General features: G+C 33.8%; 1 protein-coding gene across 9 annotated transcripts in view; it reads left to right on the forward strand.

Annotated features, from left to right (window-relative positions):
- The window catches only part of LOC308187861 (cilia- and flagella-associated protein 47-like), a 307,333-nt gene that overhangs the window by 137,389 nt on the left and 147,203 nt on the right, over positions 1-22,741 (forward strand). For 8 of the 9 annotated variants that reach the window (XR_013944960.1, XM_080576253.1, XM_080576254.1 and 5 more), the window contains 4 exons: positions 973-1,169; positions 5,434-5,577; positions 6,756-6,929; positions 19,559-19,670. Coding sequence is in view for 8 of the 9 variants with exons in the window: in XM_080576253.1 (XP_080432379.1) it covers positions 973-1,169; positions 5,434-5,577; positions 6,756-6,929; positions 19,559-19,670 (627 nt within the window). In the remaining variant the exon portion in view is untranslated. The remainder of the gene's footprint in view (positions 1-972; positions 1,170-5,433; positions 5,578-6,755; positions 6,930-19,558; positions 19,671-22,741) is intronic. The other variant, XM_080576256.1, reaches the window with a different exon arrangement.

A 22,741-nucleotide genomic window follows, 5' to 3' on the forward strand; every position in this document is an offset into this window, starting at 1 on the left:
TATTCAGCCACATCCAGGAAAGCAGGGCTCATCACATGTAGCAGTTTCTTGGGAAGACAAACGCCATCACTCTGAACATGTGTCATCCTCTCACCCCCTTCCTCCTTCTTTACCCCAGCTTTTATTGCCGAGCATGGTGCTATGTGGTATGGGACATTGGTCTGGCCAGTTTGGGTCAGCTGTCCTGGCTGTGTCCCCTCCCAGCTCCTTGGGCACCACCAGCCTCCTCGCTGGCAGGGCAGCATGAGAAGCAGAAGAATCCTTTGGTCTGTACAAACGCTGCTCTGGGACAACTGAAAACACCTGTGTGTTATCACCATTCTTTACATTAAAACTCCAGAACACAGCATTGTATGAGCCTCTCTACAAAGACAATTAACTCAGCCAAAAGCAGAACAATGATTTAGTTTAATTTGGACACTTCAGACCTTTTTGGAAACCCAGATGTTCAATCCAAAATTGTGCATAGGAAATGTCTAACAAGGAGCTCTCATACTAACTACTAAATTTAATAGAATTCCAGTTATTATTGGGGCTACCAAATAAATTCTGTTGTCTCCAGTGTCTTTCATGGTAACTGTTGACCAAAGTGTGTGAGTGTTTGATAGTAACTACTTTTTTTGATATTTGCAACAATTCAAATACAATAAACTTGTCTATTAGGTTTAACAGATCTTTTAAAATACTCCTCTCTGTACCCTACCAAAGACAATAGAAAATGTTGTTTGGAAATTTAAATCCCTCTTTTTTTTTCTTTTTTTTTTCCTTTTGTTTTTTTTTTTTTAAATGAAAACTTGGCCATTCTTTCATTATAATATTCCTAAAACTACATTGCTCATTTTCAGTTGTTGTAAGTACTACAATGGAGAATCTCCTACAGTTTATTGGAACTCTCTCCAGATCCTGCATGTAAAATCAATGTTTCTGAAAAGTTTTGCTACATTTCACTGTTTTTTGTTTGTTTGGCTTTAGATGGAAGTGATGCAGTTGAACTTCCTATAAAATTCATTCCTCAGTATGCTGGTTGCTACTGCTGTGAGATTCTCCTGAAGTCCTCCCGGGATATTCGTGTCTATGTGATTAAATGTGTAGTGAATACAAACCACGCTGAAGCAGAGATTGAATTTCTAACTCCAGCTTACCAGGCAGTGATTCAGGATATTCCAATAGTAAGTTCACTTTACTGCCTGAAGCTAAACTAAGATTAAGGATTCTTAGAAACCGAACTCTTGATCAATACAGTTAAAATTTACTATTGCAAAATCCACAAAAGCATGTAAATACTGACTTGAGTATTATTACTCCAAATCCATATTGGATGTAACGTAAAGCTCACTGGGAAAATTAGTTTCTAGCAGTTCAGAGAGTAAATTATTAGAGCTTATTTCTAATGTTTCATTTCTGTACTTATATTTGATAATCTGCTAATTAATAACCTGTTACCATACTAAAGGTGAAAAAAAGAGTTGTTTAATCTAAGGAGCAATTCATTGTGGTGTTTTTTTTTTTTTTTTTTTTTTTTCCAAGGAGCTCTCTTGAGGGTATGTTATAATTAGATTACATGCAATTTACAAAATATGGCAAGTGTAGGCAGAATATTACGTATAGTTTTATCATATCTATTTTGTGTTTTAAGCATTTAACAGATGAGGTATACAACCAGGGAGTGAATATGTAGTGTAGGTTGGAATGTCATTTCCTTCAGAAAAATCATTGCTCACAATTTACAGAACTTTTCAGATTTAAAGGAAGAAAAATGAGTAAATGATAGGGAAGAAGCTTGAGTTGCAAGAGAAAGGGATACAAATTCTTTAACAAAGAAGGATGATAAAATATTTTCTGAGATTTGAACTATGTTTTCTGAGATTTGAACTATGCTTGATATATGTAATTGAAGTGACCTTTTGATAATGCTTGTGATAATAGTTAAGAATACTAGTGAATTATTATATAGAAAAATTATCTGAGATTTTGTAGAAAAAAGAATGGCAGCAGCTTCAAATATGAACACAATATCTGGGGAAAAATGATACTGTGGATACACAGTGAAATACTGAAATTTGACAAGGAACTAGTTAATTGAGTAAGATAGAGAAAAACTAGTAAAGAAAATCAAAGGAAATCATATTTTGAAGAAGAAAAGAAAACCATATTTTGGGTAGACCTGTGCGGTGTCAAGAGTTGGACTTGATGATCCTTAAGGGTCCCTTCCAACTCAGGATATTCTATGATTCTATGATTCTATGATATTACAGTATTATCTTTTCTTACACATAAATGTTAAGGTATTCATCTATTATTTATTTTCAATTGATTTATTGAATGTTACGTTAGCTGAAATGAGGCTGTTATATAACACAGAAAGGTAAGGATTTTTTTTTCCACCTTCTCAGGCAGAGGGCTTCTAAACAGATTGGCTTTATTTTTATTTTTGTTGATCTCCAAATGTTCATAAATATATGCTTTAAAATTTCTTTAGCAGTCATATATTTATTCTGTTAAGTTATGCTTGTTTTCTTAACAATGGATTAAAAAGTACTCCAAATGGAGCGTATAATCTGTGTTTTTGTGTGTATGTGTAAGGAGAGAGAGAGAATGTGTATCTCATTTAATCTGCCTCTTCCCATGGAAAGCACACATGACAAAGTCTGTGCTAAAATATATGCCCTACATTTGCAAAATCAAACACTGATGAATAAAAAAATATAAAAATGTGAAGTTGTTCCTGTCCTTTTACATTTTAAGCTTAATTTTATGATTACATGTGTTTTCACAAGGTTTATTTTACATTCAGCATAAGAGATGTGTTTACCTCTGGAACATTTTATACTTTTATTCTTTCTAGCTCTAGCATTGTGTCTGATTTACTCTATGCTTTCTAATTCCTGAATTGAATACAGAATTAGAAACATTTCCATACTTTTATGTTGTTAGCTACCATATGTTTGTCATTCAAGATACTGAGCCTTGAAACACTCTGTGGAGAAAGACATGCTCATATAGAGTGAAACTGAGGTGGGGTTATTCAGTCTGCTAAACTTGGTTCTTTGAACCTTATATTCGGTGTTGCTTTTTAAAAGCACTAGCAAACTAGCTGTCATAACACCTGTATGGTAGGTGAAATGTTTTATAAATGGAACAAAAAAGTGTCAAGTGATTTGCTTAAAGCAACACAGTGAGTTAGTGACAGAACAAGAATAAGAACCTGCCTGAATCTCACATCCTTGTTCCTTTCTTGATAAGCGAGTTCAGGCTGAACATCTGAAGTATCCATAATTTTCACAAGTGTGAAATGAATGTAATTGTTCTCTTGTCACTTTCAGTCCCTCCACTGAAAAGATATAGATCCTATACATGCGACCTTATAATGTACCTTGGGTTTAATCACCTACCATCCTGTGAAATGTTTTTAACTCCTTTAGCATTAATTGTGTTTGTCATTAACTTAACAGGTTTTGAGATAGCTATTAATTAAAACTATTTGTTAATGTATAAGTGCAAGGGAGTAAAATTAAACAAATACTGTAATTTCATTTTCTGATATTTGTGGTTGACCTTTCAGTAGAATATGTTTTAGACAAATTCATGCTGTGTTAGAAGAATTTGCCACAGAAGGATTTCAAAATGACCATGTTTGTCAACTACATTTCTCAACTGATAAATTATTGTTTGAGATTAAGGAGAAACACTTATGCTACTTATCAATATAGTCATCGCTAGTGTGGGTAAAGGAAACATCTGATAACAATGGCTCTAGAAATTACTGAAAGTAAAACAACTTAGGCCCACAAATTTTGACTGTCCTCCTCTCTAACATATCAAAGAACAATCACAGTGATGTTTTTCCTCTGTCTCCCCCTTTTAAAACAATTGTTTAACAAAGGATGATGACCAGCTAGTTTTAGAACTGGTCAATCTGTTTTTCAAAAGGATATAGTTGTTCCTGATGCTGTGGTGAAAAAAAATGAATGAGAATAATAATAATATTTTTAATTGTTTTTCTCACTTTTATTTTATCTTCAGCATGAGGATAATGAGGTTAATTACTTTTTTTTACTTTCACGCTTTCTGCCACTGATGTTGCAATTGTTATTATTACGGATTTGGAGACTGTAGTGATAGAAGTATTTTGAAAAATTGAGACATTTTACAAATCTCAATATTCCAAAAAAGACATTTGTGCTCAACTACTAGGAAATTTACTTGTTAACAACAAAGTGTTAAACGTTGATTATACATATTAACCCCAGCCTGAATATATGATATTGCAGATCTCATGCCATGCCATGACTTGAGCTCTGATAACTACAGCTGATTGTGATTCTTTGTTGCTGAGGTTTAGAGAGCTGAGTTTAAGAGACTTTCCAAAGAAGAAAGAATTGAAATACGTGTCATCTTCATTCTCCAAAATTCATTGCTTGTCTCTGGCATTTATCTGCGGTTTTCCATGGGTCAAGACCATTTTGTAGATCAGACTAATCTCTGTTTTGACAAGGCTGATATTAGCTCTTGAATGCCAGTTTATTCTGTCCTTTTCAGATGGTTTTTACTTTTTTGCAGATTGGGTGTTTTGTTATCTGTTTCCTTTAAATAGTAGGAGGCTGAATAGCATTATTTAAGTTTTACTCTTTTTATGCAGCCCCCTACGCATATATTACAAAATATCTCACTACCTACCCTAATCAAGCAGTCCTCTGATATGTCTGGATGCAAGGCAAAATACACTTCATAAATAGGCTTTCATACTACTTAGGACAGCCATTCCTTAGAAGAGATTAGTCCAGTTTCTGAAAGACCAGTTTCTGAGAGCACAGGACTGTACATACTGGTTTGGGAGACAGAGTGCTTAATTAGAAAGCAAGGCTGGTCCTGTATTACACTCGGTGGCCAAGTGAGGCAATGTGTGCTAATATACCACATCAGCACTTCAAAGAGGCATGCTAGGATTTCCCACAGGAGCAAAAGAGACAGAATTTTGGCAAGCATTATAAACAGCACTGTAAAGATACCTGTAAATGTTTATAATGATACTTATTAATTCCATCTTGACTGTTAACTATATCATGAGCATATTCTTCTAATGAGTCTTCTTGCTGACAGTATTGATACTGATAGTATGATTGCTAGTAACTCTTTCCCAGGAATAAGAGATTTAGAAGGTATTTTGAGCCAGTATTTTAGGAAAAGAGCTCTGATTTGATGATAAATACAAGCAAAAACTGAAATGCATATTAAAAGCTTTTAATTCATAATCTAATTTATGTCTTTACTTTGATTTCAGAGTCCCAGGAATAGGGATTTAGAAGGTGCTCTGAGCCAGTATTTTGGGAAAAAAGGAACTGTGCTCTGTTTTGATAATTGCAAATAAAAGCCGAAATTCATGTTGAAAATTTTAAATGCATAATCTAGTTTATGTCTTTTCTTTGATTTCAGAATAACATGTCCAGCCAGGACTGGAAATTTGAAGCAGTTTTGGAAGGACAGGGCTTTCACGGCCCTCCTCTAATAAATGTGGGCATAGGTGAAACAGCTCTGTATCCTCTCATGTTCAAGCCAGTTGCTGAGTGCTTATCAATGGTAAGAAGGAAATTAGTTTCAACATTTACAAAGAATTGTTTTGTCAATAGAATTTACATCAGTCTCCAACTTATGAAATTGCTTAAGCAGTTACTAGCATTAAACACCTGCTTGAAAGTTTTAGTGAATTAATCAGAAATTGAAAGATTTCCTGTTAGCTGAAGGAAAAAACAAAAACAAAAAAAAAGCAACAAAGGAACTAACTTTACCAAAGTTAAAGATTATCGTTATTTGTTCATTTATTTTTTCTTCTTTCAAACCCTCCATTTCAGTGAGTGGACTAGTTATTCTATAGGGATTCTGACCTTTGATCATAAAAATGTACATTGTGTTCCATTCTGAATTTAAAGACATATATGTTATCTCACTAGTTAGGTAATAATGTAGTAATATTGAGCATTTTTCATTACATTACAAGTGAATTTTGGTGATGGGTACTTGATTGTTTCATAAAATAATTTCTGTTACAAGGTAAACTGCTAGTTAGAAGCTGATTTTGCCATCAAAGTAATCACTATTCTAAATGTTAAAACTGAAGAGTTTTAAGAGAGGAAAGGCTGTGATACCTTTAGTGAGAAGCAATATATGTATTTTTGCCTGTACACTAGCTGAGAGATTTTGCCTGCAGGATGCTATTCAAATGTGTGAATTGCCAAAGACAAAAACAAATTGTTCTGTGAAACATTAGTAATCCATCTGCATGCATTACCAACCAAACGTAATGCAGTATAGAAATCCAGCATTATAAAACTATTAAAAGCCAAAGACCCCGGATCTTTTGATGACAAATAATCATGAAGAACATTTTAGCTGAAGGACTGATGGAAATGATTGAGCAAAATAATATTTTATATGAGGAACGAAGATGGATGAGAACATATTTTCTTAGGTGTTATATTTGTTTTCTAGGAAGAAGCCAAGAAATATATCTGGCATTATGAAGGATTTATATTGTTAAAATTCATAATTTCAGAAAATTAAAAAGAAAGCTTTGTTTCTTGAGTCTTCTTCTGTTTAACAGAAGTGTTTACATAAGAACTAGAAACCTCAATAGGAATACTTTCCTTTAAGATTGCTTTAATGCCTGGATTTGAGATTAATAGACTGAAAGTATTGGTTTGGCAGCCAAATGACACTTTTACAGTGCTGAAACTTTTTTCCTTCTTTCTTTGTCATAGGGAAGACTTATTCTGCGAAATGCTATGGCTGGCACTGAAAGCGTCTTTAGCCTTAAGGGAATAGGGAAGAAACCTCTGGCGCAGGATCATATTGTGATAGATTGCCAAGTGAGACAGGTTACTCGAAAAGTATTATGGGTGCCCAATTATACCAAGAAAAAGTTAACGTACAAGGTAAATTTTTGTAATAAAGTGACAACGATTTTCATATCCATAGTCCTACAACTTGTGTATTAGACAATTTGTTATTGTCGTTGCTGATGTGCTATTAAAATTGATGTATCCATGAGAAATTATATCTAACTAGTAGTTTATAGTATATGGATATGTTTATAGTCAGGAAATCTGTGAGATAGCGTATGATATTACTGTATGTTTCATGGAAAAAGATTTCATAATTTCATAGCTCCTAAGGGGGCAGCACATTTGAAATTATACTCTGTTCATTTACTAGTCTTCCTCCCTTCCTTCTCCACTGGTTTAAAACCAATGTCATCAGTTTTAAAATCAGATAAAGGGTTTGAGAGTACAGTGTTCCTAAAATCTTTATAAAACATTGACCTTTTACAGAAATGGACAAAAATTATTATCCCGCTAAAGGAAAATTGGCAGCATGATCTCACTACATATCTATTCCTAATGGCCTACTGGCTTGGCCAGTCAGTGCTTGCATTTCTTTAAACAAATGATGGCAGTTAGTGTCTTTTGCCCAGCTGTTGTTTTAGGAAAGTTGGAGGAAGTTGGGAATACTTTGTGTGTTTTCTGAGGGGAAAGAAAATTAAAAGGAAATAAGTAATTGGAGTTGTTGAAGGGCATTGTGTTACTGGGAAGATGGTGCTGTGATAGTTGTGACTTTAGTGGAGGTATGTAACATAAATGCATAGAAAATACAATTTCTGTTTTTAGTTTCCCTGGTTAAGAAGATCTTATGTACAAGATCTTTTAAATATATATGCATATGTAATGTAATCCTTTTTATTTTTCACTGTTTAATTAAAGATCTTATGGCTGTACTTACACAAATATATTTTCTAATTTTAAAACACCTCTATTACTGTAACTGAACAATTTTCCTACCGTTTGTCTTGTCAACATGTTTAATTTAAGTTGAGAAAAGTATTTCAGTAGTTTTCTTCATCTTACGCATGTCTAGGATTGCATGTCACATGCCAGCAGAGGCATAATGTACATTAGGGAAAAAAGGATAACTTTCACTTTTCTTCTCACCTGTAGAGAAGATTCTCTGTCAAAGAACTTCTTTAATTTCTGTCAACAAAAACTATTTTGGGGGCTGTGTTTTGTCATTTAGATCTAGAGTAGATGCAATCTACATACTGTGTTTATAGTAGGAGGACTCTGTATATAAAAACAAGGCAGGAGGCCATGTGCTGAAATTTGTCAGCATATATGAATATACGTTTTTGAACTGTTTGCTGTTTTTTTTTGTTGTTGTTGTTGTTTTTTTTTTTTATGTGTAACTATTCTTTTTGGGAGGAGGGACAAGAGGACAATGTAGATTCTATTAGATAAAATCTGACTAGTTAATTAGTGTGAACTTGTGAAATAAGTGATCTTTTGTTCTCTGTCTTTGTACCAGTAGCAAAAAATGCTGCTTCATTCAAAGTTGCAGTCATCAGTAGAGAGTGGGCCTCACCTTATTTTATAAAGAGAGAAAATGTACATACCAGCAGCACTGTTCTATTTATCTAATGGGAATTCATGGCAATGTAAAGTCTTCAAACTTCCTCATGCTAGTCTCCAATTTTTCATTATTACAGGAGGATTTACATTTAATAAGCTTTAAATATTACAAAATGGTAGAGCTTCAGGCTTCTATTTTTTGGACTCATTATTAACCCCCCCCAAAAAAAAGTAGAAAATGTATTTTTTTGTGCATCACCAGCTTTGACGTATCTCTTTTTGACAATTTTAGCTTTTTATGTGTGACTGCATTTACATTTCTAAAACACATGTTTATCTCCAAAAGTAGTGAAGTGCTTTTGAAAGTTGACAGCACGACTGTCTCCTTTGCTTTCCCGTTTTATGTGAACTTAATATTTGTTTGTGCCAAAGAAAGACACTCAAATATCAAACTTCAAAATGAAGACACTGAAATTATTCACTGTATGCGTGTTTCAGAAACACTGCATTAAACTGTTTTATGACTATTATAGATATTTCAGAGTGAGTTGGGTCTAATTGAACCTAGACCACTTTGAGGGTGTTCTCTGGGCCCCTCAGTACCTTCTTGTACATCAAGGCCCTGGAACGTGTCCAGAGAAGGGCTACGAAGGCTCGTTGTCCTGAGAAGGGCTATGAAGCTGGTGAAGGGCTATGAAGCCTGAAACACAAGTCCTATGAGGAGCGGCTGAGGGAACTGGGGTTGTTTAGTCTAGAGAAGTGGATGCTCAGGGGAGACCTTATTGTTCTCTACAACTACCTGAAAGGAAGTGATGGGGAGCTGGGGGTCGGCCTCTTCTTGCAAATATATAGACAGGACAAGAGGGAATGGCCTCAAGTTGCGCTAAGGAAAGTTTAGGTTGGAAATCAGAAGACATTTCTTCTAAGAAAGAGCAGTCAGGCATTGGAACGGGTTGCCCAGGGAGATAGTGGCGTCACCGTCCCTGGGGGTGTTCAAGGAAAGGTTGGATGTGGTGCTTAGGGACATGGTTTAGTGGGTGACACTGGTGGTAGGGGGATGGTTGGACCAGATGATCTTGGAGGGCTTTTCCAACCTTAATGGTTCTATGATTCTATGAAATACTAGTGAATTTGTGTATTTTTTTTTTTTTTGTGAGGGGTTGGTGGTGCTGGTGCTGGTTAGTTTTGTGTTGTTTTTGTTTGTTTTTCACCCCTGTGAAGTAATGCTTGACAGTACATCCATTTCTAATCTGAATATTCAAGGAACTAACTCCTGTTTCATACCAATTTAAACTTTTGAGTACTACCTCAGTTTGGCATGTGTGTGCTCTTTTTGCTCTGGGACTTTTGGGAGAAAGGTATTAAGAGCAGCTACAAAGAGTTCATGCTTGTATTCATGTTATTACATTAATCAGAGTGAATAATATATTTTCTCTATGCCAGGATTTTACTCAGAAGTTGTTGCAGAACAGCTGTTGAAGCAAAGTGGGCTGGGATAGTTGGAAAAAGCATGATTACAAAATCTGCTAGGTGTCTGGAAACTGTGTCCTCAACAGAGCAAACAATTTGTATCACTTCCAGTACTCCCCAGCAGATATCATGTAGTGTCTTGTGCTATTGTAGTGAGTAAATATCGTATGTTCACATTCAGTTGTTCAAGAATTCATCTTTAAATTAGGATTGAATCTGTAAATCCAGAATGTCATCAGCATTATTTGCTGTATCTGCAGGGGGAAAGATGCAGAAGAGAGGGGAAAGCCTCTTTGAAGATAGAACTCTGACCAACAACTTGTTAGAAATGCAAAATAAATATTATTTATTTACCCAAAATTGCATAGCACAAAGGGCAACAGGAAAAAGAATACTAATTTTGTTGTTGTTCAGTCCATGCTGCCTGATTACTGTAATTTCTGGATAGTCTGTTTTGAAGCTGAACACAGCAATCTGTGATTTTGTTTTTGTTAGTTTCTTTTGCAGGCAATTGCTGACAGCTTAATAACTCCTCCTGGCTTTTAGTCCAGCATCTTTGGAATTCCACTACATAATGAATGATTATGTGGAGGAAATCATGGTGGAAATAGAGCAAAGATAATTACCGCCCCCCCCCCCCCCCCGATAGTTTTATAATGTTTTTGAGTGGATATTTTGGAATTTCGTTGGGTTGCAAATAACTTCATTATTTAATTGGTCATTTGATTGATTAGTCCCTTAAATCCTCCACTGTTGTAGTGCATCCACTATCAAAGTGACTTGTCATAGATAAGCTGAGATGTACATGACATTTTTAAAAAACAGAAGTACTTTGCTGAAGTATATTTGCTGAAGTAAGAAAACTCAGCCTAGATCAAGAATAGTATAAGATGTGCCAGTAGCTGAAAAACCTCATAATTTATTGACATGACAATAAAAAAAAATTACTACATGATAGTAATAGGGAATTCAGGTGAATTAATACTTGGGTAATTTTGCCTTTGAGGTGTAAATTTAGTATCGCTATTCCATTTTAATAACTGAATAAATTAAACTATTAACTTAATAAAAACTCATTTCATTAAAAAGTTAATTACACTGTATATATGCTACCCTGTTTCTCTGTAATCACAGTATGTATCTTATAACTTCAACGCAAAAAAGGTACTACTGCAAAAGTGGCTATTGAAAATTAAGTCTGTGAGGAGGAAGAGGGAAATAATTCTTCCTTTTATTCCATTAAGAAAGCCTTCTTCCCTCTGAATAATGCTTTTCCTACGTCTAACAATATAGACTGCTCATACCTGGAGCAGGAATAATGCATGGTTTGTCTGTGCAACCACTGTTATGTATCAAGAGAGTCAGGGAGGGAATAAGTGCCTTTGGAATGCAGTGCTGCAAGGCTTGTGTTTTGCTCCATCAGTCTACCTTTAAAATGCTAAGCAAAATACTTTCAGTACCCACAAAGTTTTCGATGATTAAAAAGACAATTTCCATAAATTTCCTTGAAAAAAAAATGTGAAAAAAATTGAACTATTTTCTGCTGATTGATATGTAAACCCTAGGGACATACTGCCACTGAACTTGTTCTACAGACTATTACAACAAAAAGACTTTCTCATGATTAACTTTCCCCTGGGTCTGAAAAAACATCACAACAGAATTCATAAAGAATTTTTGCACATACAATGTCAGCCAGAGAGTATATCCTTATCTGATGCTGAATAATAATAAGGTTATAATAAGGCTGAATAAGGTTAGTGATTGCAATGTAAGTGGATTTTAGTGGCTGTAAAATTAGATACAAATTATCCTACAAGAGTAGAAAGTGTGAAGTAGTTCTATAAAATCTAATCTGTCAGTCTAATGACAAAATTTTTCATACAATTTTCTTTTGATTTTTATATAAAACTCTGTATGCTGGATATAGATAACAGAATAGTGTGTTATGGTTGCTTCTAATGACACCTTTGACAGTAACTTTAGCTATAAAGGTGCCTCATTCTTTCAAGGTTCGGTTTTGCAGTAAAAATAAAAATAAAAAACAACAGTATAACTGTTTTTTCTTTGCACTGTTCAAAATAGATGTCATTAAAGTAAACCTTCTAGAGGAATCTCAAGACTAAGTTAAATTACCTTTTAGGTATTAGTTTATACAAACTGTTAGTAATTTCAGAAGCACTGTAGAATAAATATATAATCAAAAACTATACAATCCTCTTTCCTTCCATGCCTTTTTTTCCCTATTTTCTCTATATATCATTTCAGATGTTCTTTACAATGTAATTGAAAGAATGACATGAAGGATAGAAATTTTACAGCTGTCTGAAGAAAATAAAATCATATACTGCAAAACTTTATTGAGGGGCTGACCTGTTTAGGTTTTGTCTTTTTTGGAGCTGTATGTGCGATTCTCGGAGAATAAATTCTGTGCAACTTGAGTAACCTTATTGCTGAAGTTCCAATACCTTCATCAAGTTTCTGTTCTTTAATCACCACAAGTAAACCTGTATATCTCATAACCATTCTAATTTTATCTATACTTCTAATTTCAGTCCATTTGGTTTCTACGTTGCCTCCCAGCACTTCTGTAACAGTCTTCCCTAAAGGCAAAGCATTCTTCACAGCAGTGATGAATAGTACAAAGAATGTAAGAATAACTGTAGTTGGCAGCTTTTGTGCGTCTTCTGGTTATGAAATTATTTAATCAAGTAAGGATGTGGTAAGGTCTTAGGTCTGGCATGTTTCTTGAAATGGGTTAGTGGTCTTGACAGGTCACTTGGCTGGACTGTGTGTCTTGGTTATGTAGCACTCTTAATAACTTCAGATTGCAGCCGTACAGGGAAGAATTAAATTATTTAGGGTATATACTTAGTGTATATAGGTGTTTTATTTCGTTGTTGTGAAATGCTGGTGGAAAAATAAAGGTGATTGCAAGAATAAGTGGATTCCTAGTAATTTAGGAATTTACAATGTATGGGCTGAAAGAGGATGAGGGAAAGTAACAGGGGCTTCTTTTGAAACATCTGTTATTCTTGAGACAGTATTGAAAAAAAATCTGGTTATCAGATGGATCAGTGACTGTCACAGCGCCATTTTCAGCCCAGTGTCATAGAGCGCTAAATTTTTAGTAAGTTGAACCTATCAATATTTTTAAATAGTCTTGAGAAACAATTCTTGAAACATTGAACATATTACTGTCTAACTTGGTTTTACCAACATGCAAACGGATAGTGGAATTAAAGCCTATTTAATTAAATTCTGCACATCTTTTTACCACTTTGGCTAGAAGTATCAGCTGACATTTTTAAAGTTATGCATATTTTGTTATAAAACTCTGGAAAAAAATATTTTTGCTGTAATCTTGAAGAATGGCTTTCCATTCCTATTCACCTTGAATAACCATAGTTCAGTTCTGCAAAGTGGTTTTAAAATCTGTGACTAATAAATTAGTTTAAAATTATAACATTTAAAAATTGGCTCCATTTATGCTTTACATCTAAGTATAAATAATAACTGGAAATATAAGACAGTGGAGAATTCTAATATTTAAAAATAAAATCCTTGGAGATGGTTTGATTTGAGCAAATTTTCTGTAGTGCCACAATGATAACTGTAATAATAATTTACATTTGGGTTTCATTGTGGTATCCTACAATTCTTGTTTTCTGAAGTTAGAGTAAAAGGATGCAACATATGTTGTGTGTGTTTGGAGAAATTTGTAGTTGCTGAAAGCCAACAATTCTTCACTGAATTGATTGTAGTGATTGCATGATAAATATTAGGGCAACTTGCACAGCTTTACTGTTTCTTAATTATGCTACAGATTGTCTTCCTAACAAAACATATGCAAATAAGGCATCTAATTTTGTTACCACTTTGAAGGACTGATAATGGTATGTAGAACCAGGCTTTAAAACAAACAAACAAACAAAAAAATAGTTCTGTTCTATCTCAGCTTTTTCTGTTATTACTTTTTTTTTTTTTAAATGCGTGTAGTACCAAAGTATTTTGTTATGTTATCAACATAGTCTTACATAGCAAAACAAGAGAATTAATTTTTTTTTTTTTAAATGAGATTTCAGTCAAATATTTTACTTTGATCTTAAGAAGTGAAACTTCTTATTTTATGGTCTATTAAACTCCTTTATTGTGTTTTCTTAATTAAATTGCAGTGTCATGGAGCTTGGGCTTATACATTCTTCTAATGTACTTAATATTAAATATTTTAAAAATTATTTATTTTCTATTTGTTACTTTATTTCTTGATTTATATTAAATTTTTATTAATAAAGAAGACCATTCTTCCAAAATGCCTATATAAAGGGGTATAATTTATACGTAAACTCTGGGAAGAATAAGTTCATTATTTTCCTGAAGATAATAGATCTAGTAGGAAATAGGGATAAACATCAAAGTTGGAGTTGTTGTTCTTTTTCCCAACTCACACAGTTAAAAATTATTTCACCCACTAGGTCACTTAATATATTTTCCAATGATTACGTTCAAGAATGCTAGAAAGATGTACAAGAATGAAAGAACCACCCACAGGAAAGTTTTTACAATACAATATTAATATTGCTAAGATTGATTTTTGACAATAGGATGCTCATAAAGATTGTAGATAAGAATCATTAATGTTACATAGATTCCACGTTCTTTAAATTGGTCAATAAAGAAAGTACAGTTATTCATCCTTGATAACAAATTTTGTGTGCACATATGTATAGATCCATCTATTTCTATCTGTATAAATACTGTGTGTATATCTATACGCACCCACCTTTCGTATGATTCCACCCTAAAAAAAGCTTAATTTCTTGGTATTGAATGGGTATGGAACACAAGATTTCCCTTGTCTTGTGCCATGGTTGACAAGAGTTTGTGAGAGCACTCCTCCACATACCATTTCCAGTTAATGTACCAATACTGATGATATGTGCAAGTTCTTACACTTTTCTAGTGTAGAATCTTCTGTAAATGCCACAGTCTTACCATTTTTATCTTAGCCTATTCTCCGTATCTGCTGGGATACCTTTGAGACAAGGTTCTTGTCTTTCAGGTTTTCTTTGATCATTTTTAAATTAGAAATAGTTCCTTGAATTTAAGACTTCTTTCACTAAATTCCATTTAATGTGTCTGTTCATAATTCCCTCCTTCCAACTTAGTACAAATGCTAATGGACTACCACTCCCATGAACCAGTAGAAGTAATTTAGTACCTTGTCTCCTTTGGGATAGCTTGTAAATCAGAAGTGATTTTTTTCGCTGTTAGTGATGGAAGAGACTCTAAGCCCTATTTTCCTAACAATAACGACCCGCAGCAGATTTTCTTAGGCACATTCAGGTACCTTTGGGAGTATGGTTTTGAAGATTATTATAGGATGTAAGGTTATGTAATACTATATCTGAAACTAAAATTCTGTCCTACTCTTACATACCATCCTCATAAATATGCATTGTAATAAGAAATAGATCTCTCTGTAATATTTATAAGGAAGTTTACTTAAAACTCACTATATATAAGTTCTTTCATTGCTTCACTCCAAGTTTTCCTTAACATTTATTATTACAGTTATTCTTACAAAAATCTGAATTTTCCAGATTTTTTCTATGTTTCTCCTTCTCCATGTTTTTTGCTTTCTGAGTGTTTCTGGATATATTTTTATTATATTAATATGTGTGTAATATGTCTACAGATAAAGTAGACAGGCATTACACAACATTTTACCATATTGGAACCTGAAACCTCTGTGAGCACTTTTCATTCTATTCTGTTAGATTCTTAGTATGAATTCTGATATGAATTTAAATTGCCTTGTGTAGATGTGTGAGTGTGAACACATATTTAGTATCCATTTGCTATCTGAGGTTGATTCTTTAGTTTCAGTAATGCAGTTGGTATAAATCAGGTGGGGGCATCAGAGCAAGGCAAAGCTCAGTGTAAGGAACATCTAAAAGATAACTAGGAGTGACTGATGTCTGTCACAACCCTAGACCTTTTCAAGATGTTGGAGGTAGGAAATAATATACAGTGAGAACTGTTTGGAGACTGGAGCTCTTGAGGTGTCAATAACTTAAACAGTAGAGACAAATATGTTAATTACAAAGATAAATGAATAGCAGCAGTTAATTAATGATAAGATGGTGAGTATTCATACTGGTAGGCAAAATGGGCACTGTGGAGCAGTAATTATACTAGTGAGTATAAAGACTGTGACAGGAAAGGTGGTAGAAGACTGAGGGCAGTATGTTATGTGCAATTTTTAACATGAATATCTGCCAGAGAAATAATGAAATGAATAAGTCTTGGGTGCATTTTAGAACCTTACTTTAATATTCATTATAGTCAGTATTTGATCCCCAAAGGCTTTATAATGTGAACATGAAAGAAACTAAAGAAAATAAGCATTTTTATGAGACTTACAACTATAGTAGTTTAAGAAACTCTTCTGTGGCTGTGTGCCTCCTCTTGCATTTCCAGTCATTTAAGAGAGTCCAATGTGATGTTACAGGAACAGCCAGAAGCATCTCCTGGGAGTAACTCCCAAATCAGTTCATTTACTGTAAAATCTTGAGTGAAATTTTAGTCAGTCCATTAGTCTTCATTAGTCTTTCAGACTTTTTAAAGCTACTGGATTCTGGCAGCAGAACACAATGGAGCAAGCATCTATTTGTTAAAGTTCTTTCCCTTTAAAATTAACTGTATCTCACTGGAACCAGAATTTAATCATAATTGCTCTGGTAGTTCTGCTCTTTTGGGCTGATTTTTTTTTTCTAAGTCTTTTTATCAAGATCTGTCTCTTTGTGGAAACACTTTTCAATATATAGCAGTTAAATGGAGGAAGAGTGGCGAAGCACTGGTGATGGTGACATAAGCCTTTTCAGTATGTATTAGAAGTTGGAGTACATTATGTCAGGATGTTCTGTCAGGGAATGCCAACAGGGGAAATGTGATATAAAAGCAATTTGTGTGTAGTGGTGGTGCTGAATATTTGGGCTTGTGAATTTGATAAAATTATGAACAGAACTGTGACTTTGGCACAAAGGTTTGGATAGTAATGCAAATAAATTGACTGAGCATCAGCTTATATTTATACTTAATATGGAAATAGACATTCAGATTTAAGGTTCTTCATCTGAAACTCCAGATCATAAGGGAAACCTTCAGTAATCAATTTTTGTTTGTAATACCCAAGTTTCATAACCTCTTTTTTATTGTTCCAGCATAGTGTTCACAAAACTATGTATATAATTAGAAAAAAATGTTAAATACTATTCTGCTCAGAGATGTTTTATGTCTGAATTTTGGGGGCATTTTGTCATTTCAGGTGTGCAATTTTTTTTGCCTTTTCATTTCGTACTTTGTGCTTTTGTGTAAACAGAGATAGAAAGAATTCCAACTCTGGCTTGGTTTGCATAACTTAGAACAGTCTTACAATCTTCCTAACAGCTAAAAGAACTAAGGAAAGCTGTCTGTGTACTTTCTGAAGAATGTGGGAGAAGGAGGGTACTGTGCACTCTTTTACCTCACAGACCCAGTTCTCTGATATACTTTTATATATATTAAGTATATATACATTAATGTATACTTGCATATGCATTACTAACTTCACTGTAAACTGAAATGGTCTGTAAATGTAAAGTTGCACCTAATTTATAGTTTGTCTTCCATAAAGTGAAACTTCTCCATTCTCAGTGTGTAGCAATTCCTCCTTTCCTGTGCTTTTTTTATAATGAATCTCCAGTTACTCTACTCCTTTATTAATGATAATGTGTCTGTCTGGTCTCTCCTGTCTTCCAGTCCTCTTCATCTCTATTTCATCCTATTCATGATTACAGAATGTTCCTCTGTTTCTCTTAGGCTTCAGTCCTTGATGAATTATATTTCTGCCACTTCTCTTTCTGCACTGACTGCATGTCATCCCTTCATCTGACACTACTTGCTGATTTTTTATGTTTTCAAATGACAGAAATCTGTTTGACATTTCTGTTTTCTTTGGCAAGCTGATCTTTCATTTATAAGTCATAATTTATACAACATATAGTCTAAAATTACTTGGTTTTAATCATTCAAATAGAAATAGTTTTCCTTCTGGTGGTACAGAATGCATGTAGTTCCTATTGCCTTACTGAGCATTTTAAATATGTCTCATTCATAATGGAATATTAATCATTATGTTCTATTTAAGTTCATTTGTTGCTTTGTCACAAGACTGAAGAATTATTTTTAAAAGTATATAGAATCATAGACTAAGGAAAAATCCAAATGAAATATAACTCTATAGTTGGTAGCTTTTCCATGACTTTCAGTAATCTATTCAGATCGCCTATTAAATTTTCATAGATAAGGACTACTTAAAAAATACAGCTTTATTTTCTGCCTGTCCTTGTTATGTCATAATTTTCTGAAAAGTATTACAATAGGAGAAATTCTCCATAGACAAAAAGCACTACAGAAGACAAGATAAAATTTCTTCTTTTTTTCCTCCAGAAAATATGAACAAAAACATATTAAAAAAAAAAAGGGAACTTTGAGAAGGAAAAAAAACGGTCCATGCATCTAATGGTTTTACTGTTGCAATGAAGATCTTTGGATTCAGGTCTTCCACTTGGATACTTGACAGGCTAGCTGTCATCATTAGTGAAATTAACAAATAAGCTGGAAAAAAAAATTGAGCCTTTCAGACATGGCTCATGCTTTCACTCAAAACTCACATAAACAACACAGAACCAAGTTTTCTATTTAATGTAGTTAGAAATTATAGCGTGCTACAGTACTACTTGATATCCTGAAAATATTTTTTAAAGGATTCTATGCCCGAAGTGGAAGATCCTCACTTGCAGTCAGATGTTCACTGCAGAAATTGCAGTATCAATTTAGAACATTTTCACTAAGCACCAGTTTGCTCCATACAGTGCCAGAAGTAACAGAATAGGGTATGTAAGCAGAAGCATTCATGCAATCCATCTGCTGGTGTTCTGTACAGCCAATAATTTAGGCAGATAATCATCAGGTATGGTTTGTAATGCCTCATACTTAAATGTCTGTTCCATGAGCAGATGATCATAGAGTCTGTTTGTAGCAAACTTATAGGAATGATGAAGAAATGAGATGCAATTAAAAATACTCTCAGTCTATATTCCTGTAATCATTACAGGGTACAAAATCTGAAGTTCAGCATAATAAAATTGCACTTGTCATTTTACTGTTCAAATAGTTGCTATGCACACCATTGTGTATGTGGCAAAATATGACATATCAAAAAAGTATGGTTTCATATCACAAGGTGTAGCAATTGATGTTAAAACACTTCAAATTTTGCTTTGCTGTATCTAGATAGATGACAACTGTTGATTTCATTGTTATACTTCTAAAGAAAACATACATAAAATATTTATGGCATGACTGTGCAACTCTACTCATATGCAAGTAGTTCCATAGTCTGAGTTACTTCTACTTGAGTTGACAAGTGACTTCAAAATTTATACTTGATATGATCTGTATATGTTACCTCTACTCTTATAGTATGTACTTGTTTCATGTACATAAAGGGTAGGACTTACCAATAGCAAATTTAATATTGTATGCTACATTTCAAAGAAGGTAGAATGGATATTGTTATCTGTAGTGTTCTTGCAAACAGTAACTTTCTTTTGATTATTTTTCCTTTTTGTGAATTCTCTTCACAGGTATCTTCAGATCTTTCAATGGTGGGTGGTGCACCAATTCTTACTGTGGAACCAGATGACACGGTCGCTTACACTTTGAGTGTATCTCCATGGAGACGAGGAATCTTTCAAGGTACAATGTAGAACTCCTACATCCCTGTAAATTAACAGATGAAGTCTGTTTACATTTAATGTTTTCTGTTCAACATAAGCTTTCTTCTGGAAATAATACTATAATTACAGGTGACACTGTTTTTTAAGCTAGCTCATATTTTTTAGTTGTAAAGGTATATTACTGCTAAAAATGTGGTTAGTACTTCAAAAACGCCAACATTACATCCAACTTCATGTATTTAATTGATCCCATGGAAATTGTCTTGATAGCAATTCATGTGTTTGAATTATCACCAAGTGCTTGGGTATAAACTAAATTTTCCAAAAAAATGTTGAATAGCTGTGGTTTTCCTAGTACTGCTAGAACCAAAGATTTAAGGGCAGAGGCCAGAATTTGATTATTTCCCTTGATTAAATTCTGATTTGTTACCCACAAGGCAAGAGTAAACACATAGAATGTAGTGAACTACAATTCTTTACTTGGTACTTTAAATGTATAAAGGCTAGGCATGTCTAAAATTAATTGCAAATAATTTGCATCAGTCTATGTTTATGCTGATATTCTTATGAAACAGTAGCAAGACTCTTGCTTGTTTTAACTAACATCAGTATGTTGTGTTTAATGTTTTGTCTTGTAAAGATTATTTAAAAATGAGTATTTATTTTAATAATTCAGACTTCATAATTTTCAAGTGCTTATTAATAGCTCTACAGTTCTAAAATCCTACAAAATCTTAAAAGCACTATTATGAAAATGTGGCTATACAATCAGTCTTTTTCTCCCTTTTAGAATAGGTATTGTTGTGACTCATAGCAGAGCAAACTTTTGTAGTGTATGAGGAAGGGAATTATGGAAAACAAGGAGACCATCTTTTCCTTAAAGAAACTGAATATTGCTCAGGAAACCTAGATTTGAACTACCTCTTAAACAAAAGGATTCCTCATATTGGACAAATCTCTCAATACAAAATGCTCAGTGCATAACTTTGATTTTGCGGGTCCCTAACTGCGAATACTTGATTCTGCTACCTTCTTAGACAATTGAGATTAATGACAGCTGTTTTCTCAGCATTAGACAGCCATTAAGTATTGTCTGTGAGGATGCCAACCTAGTTTATTATTTTGGCCATTTTGGTTTTAGTATCTGATATGTAAGACAGGTAATAATACCATCTCAATTTGCAGGTGATTTGTGAAAATAAATGAATACTTGCAGCAAAGCTTGGTCTAGTCTCACAGGAAAAGTTCAGTATCTTCTTGCTAAGTCTGTATCCCTGAGACAAAATTCATTTTCTCTGAGTAGGAGTCAGCTTTCAATGGAATTTGTGACCATCAAAACTGTTCATCAGAACATAAGGGTACACTATATTTTAACTTACAATTTTTCTTCAGGCTTTAAAGATTTAAAGACTATCTCCTTCTCACTTATCAAATCCACAATTCTTTTATACATGCTGAAAGTTTCAGTAGAAGATGTTCCGAGGGATCTATCATACAGCACTTTTATGCCAGGTGTTAAAAGGCATACCTTCAAAGGGAAAGAGATGGCACATTTGGACTGTCATCTCCTATTTTCTGTCATTCCTAACTTCTATTACAATGGTTTCCATTATACTTGGAAGTATTACATGTTAACTGAGAAAGAAAGAGAACAGTCAGTCTCCCTAACCTGACGGAATGGCTCAAAAGCTGGATAGTCACATATGCTTTTTTTTTTTTCTTCTTTTTTTTTCCCAGAAAACTGTTCAGATATATTTTATGCCTTCAAATAACTTGATAGAAGGCTGGTTACTCTTTGAAGAGACACAGAGCCTAGTTATCTACCATCCACTCCCTGGCTCAATGCTTGCTTTAATCACTGCTTTAGGATATCAAGTTCATTCTTCTCCTGGAGCAGGGACACTTTCAGTTACATCACAGAGATTTGTAAATGTACTCTAATCATTCAGCAGATGTAGGAAGGAAGAGAGTTGGAGGAAAGAAAGGCCACTGTTGTGGGTTTGACAGGCAGAAGATGATTTTGCTGTCCGATGTTAGATGTGATATAAACTTAACTACGAGATGTCCTATCTAAGGTAACACCAGTTAGGAAGTGCTTTAGTTTATGGCTTCAGGTGGGATGGAAGTCAAACTGCTTCATACTGTGCAAGTCTGGGAAGTCATATTTGTTCCCCAAAGCTGAATTTTCACATTATAGGGTAGTTAAGTGGAAATGTCAAAATGGAGAAATATAAGAATTTTTGGTACTTGTAGGAATTTTCGGCAGCCAACCTGAAGTCTGTAAAAAAAATAAATTTGAGCCAGTAATAGATACTTTAGTGCCCATGAAAATGATGGACAGTTTATGAATATTTTAAAATTAGCAGATAAACTCAGTTTAAAAATGTGTGCCATCTGCACTGAAAATTATTATTTTTATTGAAGTGCTTTGACAGATTTAATTGAGTACTTTGCATTAAGTTCCTTGAATAAATTGCATCAAACCAGTTACCTTTATTGATCAAGACTTTAACCTCAAAGTTATTAATTCTGTTTGTTTGAGAACTGTTTTCCACAAGGAAAACAAGCTGAGTGTCAGCAATTATAGCACAATTCTTTACTGATTTTTCGATTATGCAATTGCTGGATTATCAACAGAGTAGTTTAGCAATTCAAGTTAAGCAGTTACTATAGTTCTCCCACTACCTCTTGAAATATTCTTTAGCATTAGTAATTTACAGTTCTGGAACTTTTTAAGGATTCCAAGATTTGCCACAAATAATTATTCAGAGTTCTTCAGTCAATTATTTCAATGCTTTTGAGATCACGTTTGGTGCAGAACTTTGGTGCAGAAGTATTTGTTTGTTTTAATATATCCATGCTTACTGATGAAATAAAAACCTTTAAGCTATGACTACTCATGCTCTGTCCCTCTCTCTCAAACACAGTGTAGTATTCTGAAATACAGACAATTGGTAAAGAAAGCCTTCCACTGTCACTGGAAGAAATAACTTTAAGAAAAAATTGGTTAAATTTTAAAATGAAGTGAAACAGAATATTCTCTATTGTAAGGAGTTTTTAGGATTTATGACTTTTGTGCATTTCAGCATT

The sequence above is a fragment of the Anser brachyrhynchus genome (genome assembly GCF_964034855.1).
Source record: "Anser brachyrhynchus genome assembly, chromosome: 1".
In the NCBI taxonomy this organism is placed as follows: domain Eukaryota; kingdom Metazoa; phylum Chordata; class Aves; order Anseriformes; family Anatidae; genus Anser; species Anser brachyrhynchus.